At 39.8% G+C, this 16,457-nt stretch overlaps 1 protein-coding gene across 1 annotated transcript in view; it reads left to right on the forward strand.

The window, feature by feature from the left end:
* Positions 1-701: 701 nt before the first annotated feature.
* Slc17a1 (solute carrier family 17 member 1) overlaps positions 702-16,457 on the forward strand; it is a 32,958-nt gene continuing 17,202 nt past the window's right edge. The window contains exons 1-10 of the mRNA XM_032884517.1: positions 702-1,298; positions 4,173-4,241; positions 6,305-6,477; positions 8,584-8,817; positions 8,898-8,985; positions 9,685-9,771; positions 11,588-11,706; positions 11,808-11,969; positions 13,256-13,388; positions 13,480-13,627. Coding sequence (XP_032740408.1) covers positions 4,214-4,241; positions 6,305-6,477; positions 8,584-8,817; positions 8,898-8,985; positions 9,685-9,771; positions 11,588-11,706; positions 11,808-11,969; positions 13,256-13,388; positions 13,480-13,627 — 1,172 coding nt within the window. The 5' untranslated portion in view covers positions 702-1,298; positions 4,173-4,213. The remainder of the gene's footprint in view (positions 1,299-4,172; positions 4,242-6,304; positions 6,478-8,583; positions 8,818-8,897; positions 8,986-9,684; positions 9,772-11,587; positions 11,707-11,807; positions 11,970-13,255; positions 13,389-13,479; positions 13,628-16,457) is intronic.

The raw sequence follows: 16,457 nt of genomic DNA on the forward strand, positions 1-16,457 counted from the left end.
AGGCCTGGCCTCCAGGTTCTCCCAGCATCCCTTAGTCCCTACCTGGCATATCCCAAACCCGACCACAACCCCAACCTGGCTGCCCTTCTCTCTACCTGCATATTCTTTCTCTCCCCCTGCCCCTTGCCCATGGTGATTTTCTTAGGGGGCCAGTGAATTCACCGAGAGCAGCTTCCCAATAAACCTGCGCTTAATATAATCTATTCTGGCTTAAATTGGTGGTGGTGAAGAAATGGCTTGTCATTAGCTATGTTTTAAATTCTTCCAATGAACTAAGTTTCTATGCTAAGTTCTTGTAGAAGAAACTATATAATGTCTAATAATCGATTTAGAATACTTCAAAAAAAACCCCTATTGAACAGAGAATTTTAAATGAGAGTTTAAGGTAGTTAATAGGTCAGTGGTTACACTAGACTGTTCTGTTTCTTTTGTATGTCTGAAAACTTTCCGTGATAAACCCCTAAGGTAAAAATTTAATGAGTGAAACATGGAATCCGGATGAAGCAATTTCAGAGTGTCGTGAGGCAATAGACAATGGAGCCAGCAAACAGAAAAATGGGTCCCTCTTGTGTAATTTGTACCTAGAACTTAGGACATTGGTGCCAAGTGGGAGTGTTGTCTACTCACGAGGTGAACATTGGACAACTACTAACTTGGAGCTTTCAATCATTAAAAAGTTCCCCTTTCCAGAAAGTACCAGAAGCCGCCAGCTATGTGAGTAGATAGTACAGACTTCTTGGGCACACAGAGGATCAACACATCTAATAATCACAACTCCAGCCGAGTAACAGGACAAAGCTCCTTGGCAAAGGTTTTCTTTCCCCTCCCTCTCCTTCCCTTCCTTCTCTCCCTTCTCCTTCCTTTTCTGATCGTGTCTTATCATGCATCTGGGGCTTCCCTGGCCCTTGTTATGTAGCCCAGACTGGCCTCAAACTCATGATCCTCTTGCCTTGGCCTCAAGTACAGGGCTCACAGGCCCTCACCACCTTTGGCCACAGCATTTATTTAAGGCGGGGGGGGGGTGGTTCAAGCCATGGAGAATCTGCTGTCAACTACTGACATGCGTTGAAAAAGCATAATAAAATTAAAACGTTTACGTGTATTAGTGAATCATCAACAGTGAAAATTATCCAACTCAAGGCGTAGATGGTCCTAACTGATCAGTAGATTACAATTCAATTCAAAAGATTGGGAAGAGCCCGGAGCTGAACCAGGAGAAGCCACAGAACATGTCACGGCTTTGAGAGGCAGGCCCTAAGAAAAGGTGCAGCTTTCTGAGCACATCAAATGTCAAAGAGGTATGATCTCTGAGGAGTTAGGAAGGAGGAAGGAGGGTATGGGAAGGGAAAGGGAAAGGGGGCAAAGGAGGAGGAAGGGAGAGAGGAGGATTGAAGGAGGGAGAGAGACAGCGAGGGAGGGAGGAAGGGAAGAGAGGGTAGAAGGGAAAGAATATGCAGGAGGAGAAAAGGAAGGAAGAGATGGTTGGAGGAGGGAAAAGATAATAAAGCTGAAAGGAATGTGTAAAGCCGTAGCATTTTAGTGACAATCCATGGAATTCCAAAGGCCTCCTCAATGGAGACATCTTAGGAACATTTCCAAAAGGCATTCTCCATCCTGCCTTGACTGAAGAGTACGGGATCTGTTTATTAAATCTTGAAATTGTTCCAATCAGTTCCCGGAGGTTCTAGTCAGGTAGATCCCAAGACTCATCTTCTCCTCAGAAGACACAGGCCAGAGCAAATGTAAAGTTAAAAATTAAACATTATCCTTGTCATGGTGAGGTCAAAGGATTTGGTATAGAATTTACCAGCAAGTAGGAGGACTTCCTCACTAAAGTGGAGCGAAAAGTCTCCCTGGAAGGAGGAAGGGCTGTTCTCTCTTAATCAGGTCAGTGGGACTCTTGTTGTGTGCCAAATGAAGTGAACATCTAATTCTCCAGAGGGTTTTTGGGGTCCTTTCCTGGTAGATAATTTCCCAAGGTAATTAACAATGTGGGCAAAAAAATATTTTAGAGGAATTCATTTGTCTTTTGAGGCTTCTCTTGAAGAAAGGGAAAAGAGTTTTAGGAATGAGTGTGAAGTGTGAGTTACTCTCAAGGACATAAGGAAAGCAATGAGGTGGGCTGTGTAATGAACTGTCTGTGACTGCTGTGGTGTGACACTAGTGGAGGGACAGGGTAAATGTGCATAGCCGGCATGGTATCCTTGGCTGCGAGTGGGTACCCTGTGTGGTGTGTGTAACTTGTGCACATGTGTCATTATATGTTATAGAGATAGATGTAGGTTTGGTTTGTGCATGGAGATGTTTCTGCTGCATGTGAGAGGGGGTGTTGTACTATTTGTGTATGTTGTATACATGTATAAGATATGCACTTATATGTGGCTTGTGTATGTATGGTGTGTGTGTCATATATTTGGATGTATAGTATGCATGTACTGGGTTTGTGCATAGTGTTTATGTGTACTGTGTATGTAATGTGTTCTTGTGCATATAGTTTGTGTGTAGTATAGTTATATGTGTGATAAGAACATATTGTGTGGATAACATATATGTATACTGTGTTGCATGTATAGTGTGTATGTGGTTTTCTGTCTGTGTGTATGTGTAGTATTCAGGGATTGCATTATATGAATATCATATGTATTGTGCTTCTTCCTGTGTGTAGTGTTTGTGTGTATATAATTTCTTTCTGTTTATAGTATGTTTATGAGTGCATAATATTTCTGTGTATGTATTATTTGTGCTCTGTGTTGTATGTATAGCATTTTAGTGTTTCTCTGTGTACGTAATATGTGTGTAGTGATTGTATATATGTCTAGCATAGGTATATTGCTTATGTGTCTGTAATGCTAATGTTTCTATGTATGATATGTGTGTAAAGTATTTGTGTACTGTTATATGCATAGTATATGTATAGTGTTTCTGTGTGTAGTGTATATGTGTAAAAGTGTGTGTGTGTAGTATCTGTGTATTGTGTTCTATATATAGTATGTGTGTAATATTTCTCTCTCTTTCCATGTGTGTGTGTGTGTGTGTGTGTGTGTGTGTGTGTCTGTGTGTGTATACATGTGTAGTGAATCTGTATTGTGTTGTGTGTATCCTTGGCTGCGAGTGGGTACCCTGTGTGGTGTGTGTAATTTGTGCACATGTGTCATTATATGTTATAGAGATAGATGTAGGTTTGGTTTGTGCATGGAGATGTTTCTGCTGCATGTGAGAAGGGGTGTTGTACTATTTGTGTGTGTTGTATATGTGTGTAAGATATGCACTTGCATGTGACTTGTGTATGTATGCTGTGTGTGTCATATATTTGGATATATAGTATGCATGTACTGGGTTTGTGCATAGTGTTTAGTGTACTGTGTATGTAATGTGTTCTTACAATAACAATAAACAGAAGCTCAAAAGAAGCTCCAATGTGTGAAAATCATGGTTGATGCTCTACTCATTCTAGAATGTTTCAAATACACAAATTGTAGGTGTCTGGGGGACATGTGAGGGTTATGTGAACTGATAAAGTCAGATCCCAAATTCTAGGTTCACAGCTTATGTGGCAATTGAATTTTAACTTATCCTTATCGCCAGCACCACCAGCAGCAGCAGATGCAGGCTTGGCTGCAGTAAGTCACTGAGGCTACAGACAGGTTCACTTGGGGCTGTGGGGAATGATCTATCTCCAGAGAGATAAGATAATAAGAAGACAGTCATATTTCACTGCTCTTAAGGTACAGAAAATGAGTTATACTTATATTTACGTCTTTCCCAGTATTTGGCCACTTTGTACATATACATTTCTAACCACTACAGTGTCTTTCTCCTAATGGCTTTCTGTCAATTTGCCTTGCTGGGCAAGCCTACTGGCAGCAAATGTCCTCAATTTTTATTTCTTTAATTTAATTTTATTTCTATTTTTTATTGGGTTAAACAAAAAATCCCTGGGTTGTCAGAGCTGCTTGTTTTCTATAGTTATCAGATTTTCTATATACTTTAAACAAACAACAACAACAAAAATCATGAGAGTGGAATTTAACTAAGGCCTTCAGGGGAGGTGACAGGACACTGCCTCTCTCAGTGAGTCATCCTTTGATCCTGGTTTTCAGTCAGAGAGAAGTCCTGGGCGCTTGGTCAGTTGCTTCCTGAATTGTGTTGACCAGTGTGTTTTGTACCTACAGTGGATGGAGACCAAGTCCATCAATTAGAAGATACGTCTCAAATGGAGAACCGGTGCCTCCCCAAGAAAGGTAGTGCTGTCCCACTGTCCACCAGTCCACCCTCTAAACACAATACCACTGATGGCATGAGGGAGATATGTTCTCTGGAAACATAAACAGAAAATTTCAAGAAAGACAGTGTGTTTACATGATGCTTAATGTTTTTCTGACATCCCATAACTATGATGCACCTAACAACACAAATATTTGCATTTAAAATTTATAGTTTAAAACTCAATATTTGTTCAGCTGAACTTCAAACCATTGTGGATTCGTGTCATTTTTCTCTTATAGAATTTTAATCTTTTTAGTTGTGTCCCAGGCCTGTCCCATTATTTAATGGTGCCAGTCATAGGGGGGTCCATTCTGTTACTTTGGCCAGTCCACAGATAGACACTGTGCCCCAACTGGATTGCTCCTATAAGGTTTTGATTAAGATGGTGAGATTTTAAAATTTGAAGTAATGAGCTTTTAATGAGGCTTAAATGTGGTTTGGGATGCTTAGGATGAGTTGACTGTGTTTTACATGTGTGATAAACACAAACGGGTAGACCACGATAGGCAGAATTCTAATATTGCCCTTAAGAGATCCCAACCCTGGTACATGCAAAGGGTTTCCCAGTTAAATAGGGAAATTATCCAGGTGAAAGTGATTGAATCACGTGAGCCTTTAGAGGTCACAGATGGAGCCATCAGACAGATGTGAGGCAGGTCTGGCATGGTAAAGATTAACCCATGCTAGTTTTGAAGATAGAAGAGGCCATGCAGATTATTTTTGTCTGTTTGGGGATTTCAAAACAGCCTTTTGTGACTAGTTTCTTTAGCTTAGCATGTTTGGCTAAGATGAATCCAGATGGTTGGGTCTTTCAGTGCCTCCTTCCTTTTTAATTCTGAGCAATATGCTTTATGTTAGCACAACACAGTGTGTTTATTCTTTCTAAACATTCTGTTATTTTGAATAAAACTGATGCAAACATTTTCCTACAAGTCTTTTTATGAGCATATGTTAATTTTTCCTGGGAGAATTCTTCGAAGCAGACATTCTTTCCCTTCATTGAATTATGTTAGTTCATTTACCAAAAAAAAAAAAAAAGTTTAGAAGCTGAGGAGATGGATCTATCAGAAAATCATTTGCAGCACTAGAGCCATGACCTGTGTTCAGACCTCCAGCACCCATCCATATAAAAAGAGAGGTGTGATAATATGTCCTTTGATTCTGGTACTGGGGAGACAGATAGGAGAGGATTTCTGGAGCTTGTTGGCAGACAGTCTAGTCTAACTAGAGAGTTCCAGGTTCTGAGAGAGGCACTTTCTCAAAAACTAAGGTGGATAAAAATGAAGAGCAAAGAGAAAGACACTCAACATTGACCTCTGGACTCCACATATGTGCAACCACCTTCCCCCAATATGAGCATGTATGCAAACATGCAACACACACACACACACACACACACACACCTACATATATACACACCCACACACCTACATATACACACAGGTACACACACAGACCTACACCTACACACACACACACACACACACACACACACACACACACACACACACACACACACACTATTTAGTTGTAGACACACATGTATTTCTGGACTCCCTGCTTTTTCCTACTGGTGAATGTGCTTGGTTTTATACCAATACTACATTTTTATTATAGCTTGATAATGTCCCAGTAAATTTACCTTCTTGAGGAAAAAATTTTCTCACTGTGCAAATATGAGTTTCTCAACGAGAGTATTCATATCAGTTTGAAAATGAAAGTGTTTTCTTTGAGAGAAAATGCCATTGATATTGGTAAAGGGACTTAATTCCAAAGGTATTCATCAAAGGTCCCTTTAAAATAGACGTACACCAAAACATTTGGTGAGACATATTCTGAGACATTCTAATTAGAACCATGTCTTAAAGTAAGAGGAAATTATTAAATCAGTTCCACATTTTCCCGTTATATGATAATTTCTAGAAGGATGTTAACAAAATTTTAATTTACTATCTATGATATCTAGGGTTGCAAATATCTGAATATTTAACTTTAACTGTGTTGCTAATTGAGTTTTTTTTTTTTTTTGACTTCTCAGTTCCAGGTTTCTGTTCCTTTCGGTATGGACTGGCTATCCTTTTGCACTTCTGTAACATTGTCATCATGGCTCAGCGAGTGTGCCTGAACCTCACAATGGTAGCCATGGTGAATAAAACAGAGCCACCCCATTTATCTAACAAGTCTGTAGCAGAGATGCTGGATAATGTAAAGGTATATTGAGAGTACAAAGTGCAAGTTTAAAACTTCAACTTGTTAGCTAATTTCTACAGAGGTCAAATATTATTGGCAAGATAATAGTAATAATTAGAAAATGAAGCTTTTGGTAAAATGGCCATTTTTACTATATTAATCCTGCCAATCCATGAGCATGGGAGATCTTTCCACCTTCTGAGGTCTTCTTCAATTTCTTTCTTCAGTGTCTTGAAGTTCTTATTGTACAGATCTTTTACTTGCTTGGTTAAAGTCACACCGAGGTATTTTATATTATTTGGGTCTATTATGAAGGGTGTCGTTTCCCTAATTTCTTTCTCGGCTTGTTTCTCTTTTGTGTAGAGGAAGGCTACTGATTTATTTGAGTTAATTTTATACCCAGCCACTTTGCTGAAGTTGTTTATCAGCTTTAGTAGTTCTCTGGTGGAACTTTTGGCATCACTTAAATATACTATCATATCATCTGCAAATAGTGATATTTTGACTTCTTCTTTTCCGATCTGTATCCCCTTGATCTCCTTTTGTTGTCTGATTGCTCTGGCTAGAACTTCTAGAACTATATTGAATAAGTAGGGAGAGAGTGGGCAGCCTTGTCTAGTCCCTGATTTTAGTGGGATTGCTTCAAGTTTCTCTCCATTTAGTTTAATGTTAGCAACTGGTTTGCTGTATATGGCTTTTACTATGTTTAGGTATGGGCCTTGTATTCCTATTCTTTCCAGGACTTTTATCATGAAGGGGTGTTGAATTTTGTCAAATGCTTTCTCAGCATCTAATGAAATGATCATGTGGTTTTGTTCTTTCAGTTTGTTTATATAATGGATCACGTTGATGGTTTTCCGTATATTAAACCATCCCTGCATGCCTGGGATGAAGCCTACTTGATCATGGTGGATGATTGTTTTGATGTGCTCTTGGATTCGGTTTGCCAGAATTTTGTTGAGTATTTTTTGTCAATGTTCATAAGGGAAATTGGTCTGAAGTTCTCTTTCTTTGTTGGTCTTTGTGGTTTAGGTATAAGAGTAATTGTGGCTTCATAGAAGGAATTCGGTAGTGCTCCATCTGTTTCAATTTTGTGGAATAGTTTGGATAATATTGGTATGAGGTCTTCTATGAAGGTCTGATAGAATTCTGCACTAAAACCCGTCTGGACCTGGGCTCTTTTTGGTTGGGAGAACTTTAATGACTGCTTCTATTTCCTTAGGAGTTATGGGGTTGTTTAACTGGTTTATCTGTTCCTGATTTAACTCGTACCTAGTATCTGTCTAGGAAATTGTCCATTTCCTGTAGATTTTCAAGTTTTGTTGAATATAGGCTTTTATAGTAAGATCTGATGATTTTTTGAATTTCCTCTGAATCTGTAGTTATGTCTCCTTTTCATTTCTGATTTTGTTAATTTGGACACACTCTCTGTGTCCTCTCGTTAGTCTGGCTAGGGTTAAAAAAAAAAAAGAAAAAAGAAAATGAAGCTTAAGCTCTAAATGTGGGCAATGGCATTCAGTAGGCTGGGGTCTCAGAATGAATAAAAAGAGGAAACAGGCTGGGCATTCCCATTCATTTCTTTGTTCTTACTAACTATGGATGCAAGGACATAACTATGGATCCCCCCGTCCTGCCCCCCATACTGTCATAACTGACTTGCTGGGATGACCAGCATTGTGGAATTATGACCAAAATAAAACCTTCCTTTCTTAAGTTGCTTTTGTTCAGTATTTTGTGACATTGAAGAGAAAAACAAACAACACAGCACATAAAAACAAACAAAAGCTCTATGTCTATACTGCTCACATCCCCAAGATATATTATTATGTGTTTGTTAATATCTCCAAAACCCAAAATAATTTGAAACCTTTCTGGTCCCAAGCATTTCATATATTTGGAAACATATAATTGGAAACATCAATGATAATATATAAATATATAAATATATAAATATCAATATGCAAAATGACATTATAAAATGATAAAGTTGTTGGGGGGGATCTTTAGAAAGAAGTGGGAACTCCTTTACAGAGATTGAGTAGGGATTGCACACTCCTGGGCCCCATAAGCACCAGATTACATCTCTAATGCAGGATTCTTAGACTTGTCTCCCTTTCTTTCTTTTAGAACCCTGTGCATTCCTGGAGTCTTGATATTCAAGGGCTTATTCTCAGTTCTGTCTTCTTGGGTATGGTTGTGATTCAAGTTCCTGTTGGGTACCTGTCTGGAGCATACCCAATGAAGAAAATAATTGGGTCTTCATTGTTCCTCAGCTCTGTGCTGTCCCTGCTCATCCCACCAGCTGCACAAGTCGGAGCAGCTTTGGTCATTGTATGCCGAGTACTCCAAGGAATAGCCCAGGTATGAAGACATGGTTAAAGTAGACACAGAGTTTGAATTCAGAGTATTAGAATTAGAAGGTCCTCATCATTTCATTTCAGGGAGCAGTGTCAACAGGCCAGCATGGAATATGGGTCAAATGGGCACCTCCCTTGGAACGAGGCAGACTTACCTCTATGACTCTATCAGGTAAGTACTTAAGAATGGCCAGGCCCTGTTTTCATCTTATGGCATGTTCTTTCTGAGAGCCTTTAAAAACATATGCTTTGAATTGTTGGGCTCTTCAGAAACATCTCCTGCAATATTCTTGCTTTAATTAGGGATGGGGAGATGGCTTAGTGAACAAAGGGTTTGCCACACAAGCATGAGAACCCTAGACCAATGTCAAATACCAGGCACAACAGCACACATCTATAACTCCAGCACAGTTGGTGTAGAGACAGGCCAGGGGCTCACTGATCAGTCAACCCCACTAAAACAGTGAGGTCTAATTTTGGTGGAAGACCTTATCTCAAACAATGTAGAGACTAAGAGGAAAAAAAAACTCCATCAATCTCTAGCCTCCAAATGAATGTACATGTGTGTGTATGTGCGGGCGCACGCGGGCGCACGCACACACACACACACACACACACACACACACACACACACACATGCATAAACAGGGAATCTGTTTAGAATGAAAAAGAGGTGTTCTTAATTCAAACGAGAGAGAGAGAGAGAGAGAGAGAGAGAGAGAGAGAGAGAACAACACTTTCTCCAATCCTCCTGAGCATTATGAAACATTAACTTCTTTCATTGGAGATTGTTCATTACAGATGCTTATTAGCTCAACTTTCAGATGTCTTTGTCAATTTAACAAGGGTGTCTTCTGTGCCTTTTGATTAGGGTTTGTAATGGGACCATTTATTGCCCTGCTTGTGAGTGGCTTCATCTGTGATCTTCTGGGTTGGCCCATGGTTTTCTACATCTTTGGTGAGTCTCTTTTTATAAAACCTCAGCAAGTCATTAAAATATAAGAATACACAAAAATCCAAATTTACTATTTATATGAAACCCCTATCTTAAAAATCTTCATAGTCTTCACCGAGGGAAAGAGAAGTCAACATTGAAGAGGGCCAATGACCAGAAATGCAATTCATAATCTCTTACCCAGTCTACATAACAACATGTTCACAGTGTGGTACATCTTATGTAGAAAGCTCTCTGGGGGACAAACTGTCATAGCATTACCTATACTAATTTCTGAAAGGTCATAGGATGCGTATGTTATATATAATCTACACCTGCAATGCTAGGCCATAACCTAACATAATGTGTCTCCAGAGAAAAATACACTGCACAAGAATAAACAGAATAAGAACATATGTTGCCAAGTGAATTATGATGTTGCCTTTGGATTTCAAGCTGTACTGCTTGCCCCTTCTGACTAACTTCCTCCAACAAGACTCCATCCACTTCTCAACCTTTCACACCAGTGCTACCAGCTGGGAATCAAGTATTCAAACATAAGAATTTTTTTTTTGGCAAACTTTGGATTTATTTACTGGCTTAGTAACTTTTTTATTGACCAAAGCACTATGACCAAAGCAATTCATTTAACAAAAGTATTTAATTAGAGGACTTGTTTACAGTTTAAGAGAGTAAGTTCATGACTATAATGGTGGCGAACAGGGCAGCAGGCAGTCAAGCATGGCACTAAAAAGTATCAGAGAGATTACATTATGAGACTAAGAACATGAGGCAGAGAGAGAGAGAGAGAGAGAGAGAGAGAGAGAGAGAGAGAGAGAGAGAGAGAGAGAGAGAGAATGAATGGAATGGCGTGGCGTGGACTTTTGAAACCACAAAAACAATCCCAGTAATACACTTCTTCCAACAAGACCATACTTCCTCCTACAAGGCCACCTTATTCTTCCCACACACTGAGGACCAAGCATTCAAACATGTAAATTTATGTGGGCCATTTTCATTCAAACCATTACATTTACCAAGCAATTACTTTGAAAGACAGGCTGTGGAATTATAGAGACAAGTCACAATGTAAATTTAGGTTACAAGAGATACCACTGTTCCTAATCCTAAGAGAACAAGTGAGCCAGAGTTGTCAAAACCCATCACAAAATCTCATAGACTGGATGCCTGAAGAATGCCTGGTTATTCGCAAAGAACACACATAAGGAGGTATCTCTAGGGGGGAGATGTTTCAGGTTTGAAAAGATACCCTAACTCCCTAACTCTCTCCCTCTCATCCCTTTCCAGACTTTCTGTTTACCAAATTACAGGAAAGCTCAGGGGTGGAAGGAAGGGCTGTTGATGTTTCTTTATGCCATCTATGGCTAAGTCAGTGGGAAGAGGGACAGATTGAATGCAGGGCCACAGCAAATGCCTATTCCCCACACTATGCTAAAGGCAGTCATTATCGGGCAATTATCGGGCACCACACTCATCCTCAATAGCAATGGTGATTAGGAACTGGGCTCTGTAAATGCCTGGTTTGGAATGCTCCTGAAGTAAAGAGGCACTACAAGTCTGGAACTACCAAGGTCCAATATTAGGGAACCTTAGGTGAGTGGGGGATTAGGACCACTGGGCTCACCAACACTTCAGCATTTCAGTAAAATTCATTCTACATCAAGGGTTAGCTGTGATTACAAAGAAGACTGTCAAAGTCTGAGCCTCACAGGGTTTTAGAGAGGAAAGAAATCACCTGGAATCTTAGACTTATGCTGTGAAATGTGTTTGATCCAGAACTCTACATAGAGCTTCCTTTTAACATGTATCTCTTTAACAGGTATTGTTGGGTGTGTTCTGAGTCTTTTCTGGTTCATCCTTTTCTTTGATGACCCCAACAACCACCCCTATATGAGCAGCAGTGAGAAGGATTACATCACATCCTCTCTCATGCAACAGGTAGAACTCCGAGCTCTCTTTGGGCATCTTCTAGATTCTGCTCCAAACAAAACACATTCCAGCTGATACTCACTCAGAGTGATTCTTGATTTATTTTCCAGGTGCACTCGGGCAGACAATCTCTGCCAATCAAAGCTATGCTTAAGTCTCTTCCACTCTGGGCCATTATCCTCAATAGCTTTGCTTTCATATGGTCGAACAATCTTCTGGTTACATACACGCCAACATTTATTAGCACCACGCTTCATGTTAATGTTAGAGAGGTAAGTGTACCATTTGTTCTCATTTTTAACTTTGTGAACTATTCCTCTTTATCTTTCCGTGTCTTGTGACCGTCATTCAGTCTTTGCCTACTTCCTGCACTGACTAGTCACCTGGAGATGCATGGTTTCCTACATGTGTGCTCTGCCCACACAAAGGGTGTTGGTATAAATCATGTCTGGAACATCAATGATCCACATGTATCCACGTTCACACAGTTCCCCAGCTCCCCTTAATATATGTCTTTGGTATGTTACTTAACACATAAGTTAGTATAGTGGTGAATGCCTGCCTACCATCTCAGCACCTAGGAACCTGAAGTAGGCAGATTGCTCTAACTTTGAGGCTAACTTGGGTCACAGTATGAGATTTTTATCTCAAAGAAGAAAGGGAGGAGGAGGAGCAGGAGGAGCAGGAGGAGGAGGAGGAGGAAAAATTGACAGTACCATTCCCTTCAGGGGGATGATAGCAGTTATTGAGCCAGTGCTGGCCACCATGACTAGGTGGCTAGTCAGTGCAGGAAGTAGGCAAAGACTGAATGATGGTCCTAGGACACGGAAAGATAAAGAGGAATAATTCACAACTCTTGTCAACTCATTGTCTCAGAATAAAACCACAACTCGCAGGCTTATGCTAGGAACTTTCCACAATTTGATATCAAAGTATCAAAAAAGGATGAAAATGGAGTGTGGACTCCCAGCAGTCGAACTTTCTGTCATGTACTTAACTCTTTGTCCTAGTGGACAAAAAAGTGCTTTGCTCACACATGCTCTCACTGACTCAACTTCATCTTAATGAAACCATGGAGTCATTCTTAGAGCTTACCATGGCCAGTTAGAGAATTCTTGCGATTGTCTGTCATCAAGACAATCTATATCATCTCTCTCATTTTCTTCAGGGCTGACACATCCTGTTCTCAGCTGTGTTTTCTTGCGGTTTTTCAGATCTCATGACACCAAAAACAAACAAACAAAAATTATAGAAGATGATGACAATTCTTACTAACCTCAAAATGTTTCTCTTTGCATTGGAATTCATGGTCCCAGTCACAGCCCTGCTGTATATACCTGGATGGTTTCCTGTATCAAAGTACATGCTTAATTCATTCGTTAATTATATGGGACAAGGGACTGATCCCAGCACCTTGTGCATGACCTACAAGAACTCTTATCACAGAGTCACATCCTCAACTCCAGAGTACACATTAGTTACTGAATTTCAATGGAACCAGTGACCATCCAGGATACCTTCTCCACCATTTGCACTCAGAATGATGTTTCCTCCTCAGAATGGGCTGCTGTCCAGCCTCCCCTATCTGCTTGCCTACATCTGTGGTATCGTAGCAGGTCAGATGTCAGACTTCCTCCTGTCCAGGAAGATTTTCAGCGTAGTTGCCGTCCGGAAACTCTTCACCACACTAGGTAAGGAACAGCCAGGATAGACAAACACATGGGCAGTCCTTCAGCCCTCTGTGCAGAAGCACCTAGCTGTATGCTCTGGATCTCTCTGCAGGGATTTTCTGTCCTGTGATTTTTGTCGTGTGCCTGCTCTACCTGAGCTACAACTTCTACAGCACCGTCATTTTCCTTACACTTGCCAACTCGACACTTAGCTTTTCCTTCTGTGGACAACTTATCAATGCCTTGGATATTGCTCCCAGGTAGGGTTCTGTTAAAACTTATTTATTTTTGTGTCAATAAATAAAACTGCATGGATTTATTATGTAGAGCATGATGTTTTGAAATGGATGCATTATAGAATGGTTAAATGGAACTAAGTAACATATATATTGTTCATATAGTTCCTTTTTGTTTGAGGTGAGAATGTTTAAAATCTACCATAGTAGCAGTTTTCAAGCATACGATGTATTGCTGTTAACTGTAGTCACTGCATTCTTTGATGATCTGTTGAACTTATTCCTTTTGATTGAAATTTTGTATGTTTCAGCCAGTATCTTCTTAAATATCTCCCTTCACCCCCAGACTCTATAACACCCATTCTAATCTCTGCTTGATGAATTCAACTTTTCTATATTTCACATATACATGACATTATGTCACTTGTCTGTGAATTGCTTATTTCAGACATTATATCTTCAAGGCTTATCCATATTGTTAAAAAAATTGACAGCATTCAATGTGCATGCAGACCACATAGCCTTTCTACATTTAGAGATTGCCATTGTCTCTAGTAGCTGCACTAATTCAAGTTTCTACCTGTCACCAACACTTCTCTCTCATCTTTTCTGTAAGAGCCATCTAGGAGGAGTAGGTACAAGGTAGACTCTCACTATATTTTGAACCTGCTTTTCTTTGATAGTTAGTGATCTTAAACATGTCTCTGTGTGAGTGTGTTGGCCATTTTTAGGTCCTTTTGGGGAAGTATCTGTTTGTTTTCTCTGAATAAGTTTAATTAGGTTGACACTGAGTTGTATTTCTGGTGTATTTCAAATAATGATCCCCTTTCAAGTGTGTAATTTACATTTTCCCCCATTGCATTGGTTGTTTGCTCATTGTTTCCTTGGCTTTGTAGAATACCTATAGTTTGCAGTAATTCCTTTTATTGCTTGAGATTTTTTTTTTAGTTGTATCAAAAAAAAATCATTGTCCAGACTTAAGTCTTGTGTCAACGAGGGTGCTGAGGGTACCTGGAAGAGAATGGGGGACAAGAGACATGAAGAAGGACACCAAGATAGGAGTCTGATCAAGGCGACAATTTTATTTTTCCCCCAAGGCTGAATTTATACCATAACAGGGGTAACAGAAAGAGGGGGGGGGAAGTATGAAACATTTACGCAGGCCAAGGACACAGTATTCGTGTGGTCAGGGAATCGGCTGATGTTGACAGGATGTCAGAAAGGTCACAGGTTTGTCATATCTATTAGTCAGCAGGATGTTGGTTTTTCAGAAAGGTTACGGGTCATCACATTGGGTATCTTGATGTATCATATAATTATTCATCTTGACCACCAGATTTGTATTAGTCTTCTGCAGCTGGCTGGGGATTTTCCATGAACCCAGTCATACTTAATTCTAACCATAATAATAACATCAATAATGGAGGGTTTCAAGGGCATCGCTCCCAACATCTCCCCCTTCCTTTTAGTCAAATGAAAAGGTAGCCAAATGGTTGTGCTGTCCTGGAATGAGCCCCTTGGGAACTGCGTCTGTCTTAGGTTGGAGTGATATTTGTCACATAGCCAAGAGAATCTTGTGACCAGGGTCTGTCATGGGATAAGGCAGCAGCTAATGGCGGCCCTCTTAGGCCCTTTATTCGTGAATATATCACTCTCTTACCTGTCATTGACTGTCCAGCTCAGCACGCAGGGGTGACAATTCATTGATTTTTCAGCAAAGGCATCAGGACAGCAGGCAGAAAAGAATGTTGGCCTCATTTGGCTGGAGGACAAAAATGTCCTTGCCAAGGCTGGGAGGAGATGTGTAGGTGAGCTTGGCCATCATCAAAACATCCTCCATAGCTAGCCTATGATAATATACCTGAATAGGTTTTGTTGCTATATTATCTACCTGTTGTTTAATAAAGCTGGTTAAATGATTAAATGTCCAACTACCAAAAGATATAAGCAAAAGAAGGACTACTAGGGGGCCCAACAGAGAGGGAAGCAGGGTGGACAACCAAGGAGAGGTGGAGAACCAATTTTGATACCAGTACTCAGCCTTTTCTCTTTCTTGTTTTCTCTTCTTTAATCCTTTTCTGGCCTTTTTCATGCTCTCTTTAACCATATTCTAAGACACTGGAAGTATCCAAACACTGTCTTTCTCTTACAAACCAGAATTCAGTGTGATTACTCAAAGTTGAGAAATTAAAGATAGAAAGCCAATCAGAAATAAATACACTTGTTAGCATGTATGGTTTACGTAAAAGAGGGGCCAGACAATTGTTCTTTCTGATTAACCTCTGACTCTTAAAGACAGTGTGGTTCAAAATTAAAATATTCAGATATACTTGAAACTCTGCTCCATATTTGATAGATGTGAAAGTTTAAAAATTGAATGAATTTATATGATTGTAAATGTTTACCATGAAATATCACACAGAAGGGATGCCACCAGGCAGGGAACTACAATTTTCACTGATATTAAACACCTTAAATAATTTGGAGAAACCTCAGCATTGAATTATAACCATCAAGGGAAAAAAGACATTAATAGGTATCCCATGCATGTTATGTCAGAAAAAGCAAACCCCAACTCAGTGCTATACAATATCAATAACTGAAAATTAAATAATATGTTGAAAATTAAATAACATGGAGGGAAAAGATAACATGTTGACTGCCATTGTTGACATTCAGAAAATAATTCCAATAGACAATTAAATTTGGGTTCCTGCAACTATCGTAATTGCATTATCCAAAAAGCCAAACCCTAAGAAAGGTATCTCATTGTGGAAGAACACATATCTCAGCTGTCCTGGAGTGGGTGGCAGAGCTTCCAGTTCTTCTTATGCGATGGCAATGGTGCAGTTCT

This window comes from Rattus rattus, chromosome 14 (genome assembly GCF_011064425.1).
Source record: "Rattus rattus isolate New Zealand chromosome 14, Rrattus_CSIRO_v1, whole genome shotgun sequence".
Lineage (NCBI taxonomy): Eukaryota > Metazoa > Chordata > Mammalia > Rodentia > Muridae > Rattus > Rattus rattus.